This window comes from Ranitomeya variabilis, chromosome 1 (genome assembly GCF_051348905.1).
Source record: "Ranitomeya variabilis isolate aRanVar5 chromosome 1, aRanVar5.hap1, whole genome shotgun sequence".
NCBI classification, from domain to species: Eukaryota; Metazoa; Chordata; class Amphibia; order Anura; family Dendrobatidae; genus Ranitomeya; species Ranitomeya variabilis.
The window spans coordinates 783053446-783064925 of record NC_135232.1 but is presented as its reverse complement, the minus strand read 5'-3'; the positions used below and the strand labels follow the sequence as shown (position 1 = coordinate 783064925).

General features: G+C 46.8%; 1 protein-coding gene across 1 annotated transcript; it reads right to left on the bottom strand.

The window, feature by feature from the left end:
* Window positions 1-9976: 9976 nt before the first annotated feature.
* Window positions 9977-11265, bottom strand: LOC143767513 (uncharacterized). The gene is made up of 2 exons (XM_077255948.1): window positions 11145-11265; window positions 9977-11058 (listed from the first exon to the last, which is right to left on the bottom strand). Exons 1-2 carry the CDS (start codon window positions 11243-11245, stop codon window positions 10275-10277), a joined length of 885 nt encoding a protein of 294 aa, XP_077112063.1. The 5' UTR covers window positions 11246-11265; the 3' UTR covers window positions 9977-10274.
* Window positions 11266-11480: the final 215 nt, after the last annotated feature.

Genomic DNA, 11480 nt, shown 5'->3' with positions numbered 1-11480 from the left:
TTTCATAGGTCCTTGTTGCGGCGGTACGTTGTGCCTGTGGTTCCTTCTGCTGAGCCTCCTGCTCCGGTGTTGGTTGAGGGCGAGTTGGAGTACGTGGTGGAGAAGATCTTGGATTCTCGTCTCTCCAGGCGGAGGCTTCAGTACCTGGTCAAGTGGAAGGGCTATGGTCAGGAAGATAATTCCTGGGTGGTCGCCTCTGATGTTCATGCGGCCGATTTAGTTCGTGCCTTTCACGCCGCTCGTCCTGATCGCCCTGGTGGTCGTGGTGAGGGTTCGGTGACCCCTCACTAAGGGGGGGGTACTGTTGTGATTTTGCTTTTTGCTCCCTCTAGTGGTCATTAGTGATTTGACTCTGGAGCTTCTGTCTTTTCCTATATCCTCACCTGGGCCGTTAGTTCAGGGGCGTTGCTATATAAGCTCCCTGGACCTTCAGTTCAATGCCTGGCATCGTTGAAATCAGAGCTAATCTGTTGTGCTCTTGTCCTATGATCCTGGTTCCTGTATTTCAAGCTAAGTCTGCTTCCTTGCTTTTTGCTTTTGTTTTGTTTGGTATTTTTGTCCAGCTTGTTCCAATCTGTATCCTGACCTTTGCTGGAAGCTCTAGGGGGCTGGTGTTCTCCCCCCGGACCGTTAGACGGTTTGGGGGTTCTTGAATCTCCAGCGTGGATTTTTATAGGGTTTTTGTTGACCAGATAAGTTATCTTGCTATATTCTGCTATTAGTAAGCTGGCCTCTCTTTGCTGAACCTGGTTCATTTCTGTGTTTGTCATTTCCTCTTACCTCACCGTTATTATTTGTGGGGGGCTTGTATCTTGCTTTGGGGTCCCTTTCTCTGGAGGCAAGAGAGGTCTTTGTTTTCTTCTCCTAGGGGTAGTTAGATTCTCCGGCTGGCGCGAGTCATCTAGCGATCACCGTAGGCATGATCCCCGGCTACTTCTAGTGTTGGCGTTAGGAGTAGCTATTTGGTCAACCCAGTTACCACAGCCCTATGAGCTGGATTTTTGAATCTCGCAGACTTACACGTTCCTCTGAGACCCTGTCCACTGGGGTCATAACAGTATGCCAGGCCGACAAGAATCAGGCCTATCAGCCTGAAATCTCTGCAACACACGTCGCAGATCTGGCGAAATAGCTGACAAGATAATACCATCCTTAAGAATACCAACAGGTTCAGCGACTCCAGGAGCATCAGGCACAAAGCTCCTGGAAAGAGCATCGGCCTTCACATTTTTTGAACCTGGTAAATACGAGACAACAAAGTCAAAATGGGAGAAAAACAATGACCAGCGGGCCTGTCTAGGATTCAGGCGTTTAGCAGACTCGAGATACATCAGATTTTTGTGATCAGTCAAGACCACCACACGATGCTTAGCACCCTCGAGCCAATGATGCCACTCCTCAAATGCCCATTTCATGGCCAACAACTCCCGATTGCCCACATCATAATTTCGCTCCGCAGGCGAAAACTTCCTAGAGAAAAAGGCGCAAGGTCTCATAACAGAGCAACCAGGGCCTCTCTGCGACAAAACGGCCCCTGCTCCAATCTCTGAAGCATCCACCTCAACCTGAAAGGGAAGCGAGACATCAGGCTGGCACAAAACAGGCGCCGAAGTAAACCGACGTTTCAACTCCTGGAAAGCCTCCACGGCAGCAGGAGCCCAATTAACCACATCGGAGCCCTTCTTGGTCATATCCGTCAAAGGTTTCACAATGCTAGAAAAGTTAGCGATAAAACGACGGTAGAAGTTAGCGAAACCCAAGAACTTCTGAAGACTCTTAACTGACGAGGGCTGAGTCCAATCAAGAATAGCTCGGACCTTGACTGGGTCCATCTCCACAGCAGAAGGGGAAAAAATGAACCCCAAAAAGGGAACCTTCTGTACACCAAAAAGACACTTTGAGCCCTTTTTAAATTTAATTTTTAAATTTTAAAGACCATCCTGACCTGCTCCACATGCGAGTCCCAATTATCAGAAAAAACCAGAATATCATCCAGATAAACGATCAAAAATTTATCCAGATAGTTCCGGAAAATGTCATGCATAAAGGACTGAAAAACTGAAGGGGCATTAGAGAGCCCAAAAGGCATCACCAAGTACTCAAAATGACCTTCGGGCATATTGAATGCGGTTTTCCATTCATCCCCTTGCTTAATGCGCACAAGGTTGTACGCACCACGAAGGTCTATCTTGGTAAACCACTTGGCACCTTTAATCCGGGCAAACAAGTCAGACAACAGCGGCAAAGGATACTGAAATTTGACAGTGATCTTATTTAAAAGCCGATAGTCAATACAAGGCCTCAAAGATCCGTCCTTTTTAGCCACAAAAAAGAATCCCGCACCAAGAGGGGAAGAAGACGGACGGATGTGTCCTTTCTCCAGAGACTCCTTGATATATGAACGCATCGCGGTATGTTCAGGTATCGACAGATTAAACAGTCTTCCCTTAGGAAATTTACTGCCTGGAATCAAATCTATTGCACAGTCACATTCCCTATGAGGAGGCAATGCACTGGACCTGGACTCGCTAAAGACATCCTGATAATCAGACAAATACTCCGGAACTTCCGAAGGCGTAGAAGAAGCAATAGACACAGGCAGGGAACCCTCACCACGACCACCAGGGCGATCAGGACGAGCGGCGTGAAAGGCACGAACTAAATCGGCCGCATGAACATCAGAGGCGACCACCCAGGAATTATCTTCCTGACCATAGCCCTTCCACTTGACCAGGTACTGAAGCCTCCGCCTGGAGAGACGAGAATCCAAGATCTTCTCCACCACGTACTCCAACTCGCCCTCAACCAACACCGGAGCAGGAGGCTCAGCAGAAGGAACCACAGGCACAACGTACCGCCGCAACAAGGACCTATGAAACACGTTGTGGATAGCAAACGACACAGGAAGATCCAGGCGAAAGGATACAGGATTAAGGATTTCCAATATCTTGTAAGGACCAATAAAACGAGGTTTAAATTTGGGAGAGGAAACCTCCATAGGAACAAAGCGGGAAGAAAGCCACACCAAATCCCCAACACGTAGTCGGGGACCCACACCGCGGCGGCGGTTGGCAAAGCGCTGAGCCATCTCCTGTGACAACTTCAAGTTGTCCACCACAAGATTCCAGATCCGCTGCAACCTATCCACCACAGAATCCACCCCAGGGCAGTCAGAAGGTTCCACATGACCCGAAGAAAAACGAGGGTGGAAACCAGAGTTGCAGAAAAACGGCGAAACCAAGGTGGCGGAACTAGCCCGATTATTAAGGGCAAACTCAGCCAACGGCAAGAAGGTCACCCAATCGTCCTGATCAGCAGAGACAAAACACCTCAAATAAGCCTCCAAAGTCTGATTAGTTCGCTCCGTCTGTCCATTAGTCTGAGGATGGAAAGCAGACGAAAACGACAAGTCAATGCCCATCCTACTACAGAGGATCCCAGTTCGTTTCCAGATTCTGGCGATCCTTTTGTAGTAGGATGGGCATTGACTTGTCGTTTTCGTCTGCTTTCCATCCTCAGACTAATGGACAGACGGAGCGAACTAATCAGACTTTGGAGGCTTATTTGAGACCCTGTCCACTGGGGTCATAACAGGTCGCCGAGCATGGACAGCCCTCTTCAAATGATCCCACAGATGTTCAATGATATTCAGGTCTGGGGACTGGGATGGCCATTCCAGAACAGTGTAATTGTTCCTCTGCATGAATGCCTGAGTAGATTTGGAGCGGTGTTTTGGATCATTGTCTTGCTGAAAGATCCATCCCCTGCGTAACTTCAACTTTGTCACTGATTCATGAACATTATTGTCAAGAATCTGCTGATACTGAGAGGAAACCATGCGTCCCTCAACTTTAACAAGATTCCCGGTGCCGGCATTGGCCACACAGCCCCAACGCATGATGGAACCTCCACCAAATTTTACTGTGGGTAGCAAGTGTTTTTCTTGGAATGCTGTGTTTTTTGGTCGCCATGCATAACACCTTTTTGTATGACCAAACAACTCAATCTTGGTTTCATCAGTCCACAGGACCTTCTTCCAAAAAGAAATTGGCTTCTCCAAATGTGCTTTTGCATACCTCAGCCGACTCTGTTTGTGGCATGCTTGCAGAAACGGCTTCTTTCGCATCACTCTCCCATACAGCTTCTCCTTGCGCAAAGTGTGTTGTATAGTTGACCGATGCACAGTGACACCATCTGCAGCAAGTTGATGCTGCAGCTCTCTGGAGGTGGTCTGAGGATTGTCCTTGACTGATCTCACCATTCTTCTTCTCTGCCTTTCTGATGTTTTTCTTGGCCTGCCACTTCTGGCCTTAACAAGAACTGTACCTGTGTTCTTCCATTTCCTTACTATGTTCCTCACAGTGAAAATTGACAGGTTAAATCTCTGAGACAGCTTTTTGTATCCTTCCCCTGAACAACTATGTTGAATAACATTAACATGGACAAAACAGAATTCATCATCTTTCCCCCATCTCACGCGACCCCCCCAACGAACCTAACCATTACAGTAAATGGCTGCCCACTCTCCCCAGTCCCACAAGCTCGCTGCCTCGGGGTAGTCCTTGACGCTGATCTCTCCTTCAAACCACATATCCAAGCCCTTTCCACTTCCTGCTGACTTCAACTCAAAAATATTTCACAAATCCGTTCATTCCTCAACCAAGAATCTGCAAAAACCCTAGTCCATGCCCTCATCATCTCTCGCCTTGACTACTGCAACATCCTGCTCTGTGGCCTCCCCTCGAACACTCTCGCACCCATCCAATCTATTCTAAACTCTGCTGCCCGACTAATCCACCTGTCCCGCCGCTATTCCCCTGCCTCTCCCCTCTGTCAATCCCTTCACTGGCTCCCCATTGCCCAGAGACTCCAGTACAAAACCCTAATCATGACATACAAAGCCATCCACAACCTGTCTCCTCCATACATCTGTGACCTCGTCTCCCGGTACTTACCTACACGCAACCTCTGATCCTCACAAGATCTCCTTCTCTACTCCCCTCTTATCTCCTCTTCCCACAATCGCATACAAGATTTCTCTCGCGTCTCACCCCTACTCTGGAACCCTCTACCACAACACATCAGACTCTCGCCTACCATCGAAATCTTCAAAAAGAACCTGAAGACCCACCTCTTCCGACAAGCCTACAACCTGCAGTAACCACCGATCAACCAAACCGCTGCATGACCAGCTCTATCCTCACCTACTGTATTCTCACCCATCCCTTGTAGATTGTGAGCCTTCACGGGCAGGGTCCTCTCTCCTCCTGTACCAGTTATGACTTGTATTGTTTAAGATTATTGTACTTGTTTATATTATGTATACCCCTCCTCACATGTAAAGCACCATGGAATAAATGGCGCTATAACAATATATAATAATAATAATAATAATCTTTGTTTTCAGATCATTTGACAGTTGTTTTGAGGAGCCCATGATGCCACTCTTCAGAGGAGATTCAAACAGGAGAACAACTTGCAAGTGGCCACTTTAAGTAGCTTTTCTCATGATTGCATACACCTGGCTAAGTTCAAAGCCCAATGAGGTTACAAAACCAAAAAAAGTGCTTTAGTAAGTCAGTAAAAAGTAGGTAGGAGTATTTAAAACAAGAAAATGATAAGGGTGCCCATACTTATGCACCTGTCAAATTTTGTTTGAATGCAGATTGCACATTTTTTGTTAGTACAATAAACCTCATTTCAAGGCAGAAACATTACTGTGTCCAACAGTTATTAGATATATGAAACTGAAATAGCTGTTGCAAAAAAAACAATATTTTATAAAACATTAAGCTTAAGATTAATAGGGGTGCCCAAACTTTTTCATATAACTGTATCATCTTTGAATTTTACAGTAAGTCCTTTGGCTGTCAGACACTTTACAGATAACAATCCTCCTAGTCCTGGAACATATAACACATCCTTTACTAGTAATTTTGAATTATGCCTAAATCCATCAGGACAGATTAGCATTCCTTGTATGTTCCTGGAACATATAACACATCCTTTACTAGTAATTTTGAATTATGCCTAAATCCATCAGGACAGATTAGCATTCCTTGTATGTTCCTGGAACATATAACACATCCTTTACTAGTAATTTTGAATTATGCCTAAATCTTTCAGGACAGATTAGCATTCCTTGTCCAATACCTTCTGCGGTTATTTTACTCCCATCTGCAAGATAAATTCCTTCTTATTTTCATTAAGTTCAGTAAAGAAGCTTTTATATCACTAGTCATGTGACTGAGTCAATAAACCAGCCTGGCAATGACTCTTTATCAGTTACTTTAAGGGTATGTGCACACGTCAGGATTTTGTGCAGAATTTGTGCAGAATTTTCCTGAGATTTTCCTGAGGAAAATCTGGCACCACTCCCAGGAAATCCTTGTGCGTTTTTTGTGCGTTTTTTATGCGTTTTTTGGTGCGTTTTTTGTGCGTTTTTTAATGCGTTTTTTTGTGCGTTTTTTGTGCGTTTTTTAGAACACATAAAGTTGGTTTTAAAAAAAAAAACTCCCATGAGGTCATTTCCTGGTCCAACCCCTCTTCTCCATTTTGCTTCCTTGTTGGATTCAACATGCCGCACCATCGTCTTACTCCACAACAGAACCGGCTACTGTTGCATACGGCACTGCTTTTGCTGCACCACCACAGCGAGCAGGTAGGATAATGTCATTAGATGTGAACACTTTGCGTATTAGGCTGGTTTCACACTGTGTACAGCAGCCCGTTCAACACATACGTTTACGGGCTGCTGTAACGCAAGTGCTGACTTTGGCACATCGCTAGCGCCGATAGAGCATCTGCTAGCTCTATCAGCGCTAGCAGTGACAGACACGGCAACGCTGCAGTCCGAGTCTCGAGGTCCGACCGTCACTCAAATGACGGCACATGGCTTGCGATGCGTCCAACATAGGAGTCAATGACGGCGCTAGCAGACTACGTTTCATCGCGTTACGCAGCGGTGTAACGAAATCCGGCTAACGGACTGGGGGAACGCAATGTTAACCCAGCCTTAGGCTGCGGAGATGCCGAGTTTGTGACGCTGCGGATTGGCAGCAGTTTTCCATGCGTTGTACAGTTCCATTTTTATAATACATTCTATATTCTCCCATAGGAGCAATCTCGGAGAAGAAGGAATAGCAGACGTCAAAAAAGGATGTGGGTTCATCCCATTATTCAGGAATGGGAGGAAAAGGGACACTTCCATGTTCTTTACCTGGATTTAAAGAGGTAAGATATAGGGAGAAATGGTGTATTGACAGCTGATTTTATTTCTTACTTTTTATTGCTATATACAACGTACTTTATGTTTAAAATGTGTGTTTAAAATTATTTGATTTTATTTAATCTTTTTTTAATTTTTATTTTCAGGTTTCCAGATAAATTTACTCAGTTTTGCCGGCTTTCCATTGAGGCATTTGATCGTCTTCTAATTCTTCTTGGTCCACACCTCAGTTATGAAGATACGGTCATGCGAAGAGCAATCTCTGCAGAGGAAAGGCTGCTCATCACCTTGCGGTAAGGCCTTGCTGCGAGTGCCCCCCTAAATGCTGACACAATGCTGCCAGTTTCCCTCTTAATGCTGCCGCAATAGTGCGAGTGCCCCCATAATGCTGCGAGTGCCCCCATTATGCTGACACAATGCTGCCAGTTCCCCCATAGTGCAGCCGCAATGCTGCCAGTTCCCCCATAATGCTGCCGCAATGCTGCGAGTGCCCCCATTATGCTGCCACAATGCTGCCAGTTCCCCCATAGTGCAGCCGCAATGCTGCCAGTTTCCCTCTTTATGCTGCCGCAATAGTGCGAGTGCCCCCATAATGCTGCGAGTGCCCCCATTATGCTGCCACAATGCTGCCAGTTCCCCCATAGTGCAGCCGCAATGCTGCCAGTTCCCCCATAGTGCAGCCGCAATGCTGCCAGTTCCCCCATAGTGCTGCCGCAATGCTGCGAGTGCCCCCATTATGCTGCCACAATGCTGCCAGTTCCCCCATAGTGCAGCCGCAATGCTGCCAGTTTCCCTCTTAATGCTGCCGCAATAGTGCGAGTGCCCCCATAATGCTGCGAGTGCCCCCATTATGCTGCCACAATGCTGCCAGTTCCCCCATAGTGCAGCCGCAATGCTGCCAGTTCCCCCATAGTGCAGCCGCAATGCTGCGAGTGCCCCCATTATGCTGCCACAATGCTGCCAGTTCCCCCATAGTGCAGCCGCAATGCTGCCAGTTTCCCTCTTAATGCTGCCGCAATAGTGCGAGTGCCCCCATAATGCTGCGAGTGCCCCCATTATGCTGCCACAATGCTGCCAGTTCCCCCATAGTGCAGCCGCATTGCTGCCAGTTCCCCCATAGTGCTGCCGCAATGCTGCGAGTGCCCCCATTATGCTGCCACAATGCTGCCAGTTCCCCCATAGTGCAGCCGCAATGCTGCCAGTTCCCCCATAGTGCAGCCGCAATGCTGCCAGTTTCCCTCTTAATGCTGCCGCAATAGTGCGAGTGCCCCCATAATGCTGCGAGTGCCCCCATTATGCTGCCACAATGCTGCCAGTTCACCCATAATGCTGCCGTAATGCAGTGAGTGTCCCCATTATGCTGCCACAATGCTGCCAGTTCACCCATAATGCTGCCGTAATGCAGTGAGTGCCCCCATAATGCTGCCGCAATGCTGCCAGTTCCCCCATAGTGCTGCCGCAATGCTGCCAGTTCCCCCATAGTGCTGCCGCAATGCTGCGAGTGCCCCCATTATTAGTTATTCTAAAGAATTTTTTTTTTCTCTCATCAGGTTTTTAGCTACAGGAGAGAGCTACACATCCCTGCACCTCCAATTTAGGCTAGTCAAATCCACCATCTCGCAAATTGTACGGTGCACATGTACCGTCATCTGGCAGACGTTGCAGCCCATCGTGATGCCTTGCCCAACCGAGGAGACTTGGCTGCAGGTTGCAGCTGGTTTTCAAACTGTGGCCAATTTCCCCAACTGCGTAGGTGCTGTTGATGGCAAACATGTAAGGGTTCAGCAGCCACCACGATCAGGATCAAGCTTCTTTAATTATAAGAAGTATTTTTCTGTGGTCCTGATGGCGGTGGCTGACGCACATTACAAGTTTGTTGCCATCGACGTCGGTGCTTATGGCAGTTCTGGGGACTCTCGGGTGCTGCAGTCATCACAGATTGGACTTCAAATTCTTCAAGATGGCGGCACGCTCCCAGCCCCAAGACCTTTGCCGGGTTCCACACATCCAGTGCCCTTTGTGATGGTATCGGATGAGGCATTTCCCTTAAAGCCCAACCTGCTGCGCCCATACCCACGAAGAGCACTGGATGATCGGCGTAGGATTTTCAATTACAGGCTGTGCCGTGCACGAAGATATGTGGAATGTACCTTCGGGATCATGTGTAGTCGGTGGAGGATCTTTCACACTGCCATCCAGCTAGATCCGGAGACCGTGGACACTGTGATAAAGGCATGCTGTGTGCTCCACAACTATGCTCGGGAATACAGCACAGAGGTAGTTGAGGAGCCACAGGTGTCAGAATTAGTTGCAGTGGACAACTTTGGTCAAGGAAGGCAATGTAACTCGGGTGTGCGTGTGAGAGAAACCTTCGCAGACTACTTCATGAGTCCTGAAGGAGCCGTGCACTGGCAATACTCTTGTGCCGGTGTTGAGCAGCCTGAACTGCAGAGAAGATCGGATGCCTAAACCGAATCAAGGCCCAAGCCTGGACGTCAGCGATAACAGCAGAGAACATATGATGGCCAAACCCATACAAAAAAAGGAACCAGTGTGTATGGCAGAGATGATAACAACAGAGAAAATGCGAGGCCTAATCCCTATCTAGTGAAGACTATTTCCTAGCTACCAAGGACCCTTTTTAATCATCAATCTTAAAGCAAATAATCGTTAATAAATAAAAAAATATTATTTGAATAATTATCGTTTCCATGTTTTTTTTTTTTTTTTATGTTGCTTCATCAGATCACATTATCCGGTCTTCACATTTGGTAATCATTCCAACTCAGAGTAGTATAACAAAACTTTTTTTATTACATTAAAAAATAATTTTATTACATAACAGAAAATGTTGTGAACATTATTAAAGGAAGATACATTAGCTGATGTAATATCCAAAAATCAATAACAATAAATTTTTTTCAATAAACTTAGATTTTTGTGGAAAAACCGTAAATAACTTATTCACATTTGGGCTAGAACTCTCATCACAGTAAAACATAGTCTACACTCCCATCTCTACTCAAAAAGGAGGAGACATCCAATCTCAAAAATTGTGATATTCCGGGTGGTATCCATAACCCGGAAATGAGTCATGTTGGGAGGAGAGACTGGAATTGGGTGTACTGGTACGATGGCCAGTTGCTGTAGGTCCATGTGTATGGCCATAACTGTAGGCCTCTACGTGGTCGGCCCTGTATGTTGCCGCCTGCCCATAACGCTGCGGTGCGGCTGCTGGTGGTGGTGGTGGAGGCACAATGGGGTTATTAAAAATATTAAAAATACCCATCATAATTTGTTGGGCTGGGGGTAGGGTGGATGTCCCATCAATTGCCGTTAACAGACAATTGGCTGCTGTCATGTACATTTGCTGCTTGTCCCGTGGCAGTGTTCTAAGGCGGTCTGCCAAAAGTGACCCAAATTTTTCTTGCTCATCCTGCTTAGCCGAATTGTCTAGCAGATTGAGCGTACGGCTTGTTAAGTTTTCTATTACTTGAGCTTGTTTAGACTTCTTTGGTGCCGCCCTTCTCAAAGCCACGGGACGGGCAGAAGCAGCCCCCATCCCCATGTGCCTCGACACACCACCACCAGAGTTGGCTGCAGCGTCCGAGGAAGTAGAAGCAGTGTTACAGTCCAAAACTTCTCCCGCACGAGGTGCTATGTCACGTTCTCCAAAGGTATCGGTAACCTCTTGTGACCTTCCGGACAAAGACATGTCCCCCGGAGAAGCTTGGCTGCCCATCCTGCATTCTTCTACTTCCTCTCCAATATTGTCCTCCGTGGAGTCACCTAGGTCCGGAGGTGTTTGGGCACACACGTTGCTTTCAGTTCTGCAGACCAAAGAAAAAAAACAATGTTAAAAAAATAATATTTTCAATCATTATGTCAAGCTAAACAATTTTTATATATAAACTACCTCCTCAAACTCCGGCTTCCCAATATAAACTGCAGCTGGTCTGCATATGGCACCCGCTTCCTTGGCGGCGAGCTGCCACTCGGAGTCTTGAGGGACTTCATGAATCGATCTGTCACTGACCGCCACCACTTCCTCACATCGCCCACTGAAATGAAAGAATTTAAATATAAAATATTACTAATCCCATTTCCTTACTTTTTCCCAAAAATTTAAGAAATCAATACTTACAAATTGTTGTTTGCCACTGTTTAGGTAGATTCGGCCACTCAGGAAATAAAGTTGTTACTATCTTGGGCCAGGCATCCCGCTTTGACCCCTTGTAATTCTCATGTGACC

Coding starts and splice junctions, on each gene's coding strand:
- LOC143767513 (XM_077255948.1), bottom strand. CDS start 11,245: ATGAAGTCCCTCAAGACTCCGAGTGGCAGCTCGCCGCCAAGGAAGCGG. Junction 11,059..11,144: donor GGAAGCCGGAGTTTGAGGAG/GTAGTTTATATA, acceptor TTTGGTCTGCAG/AACTGAAAGCAACGTGTGTG.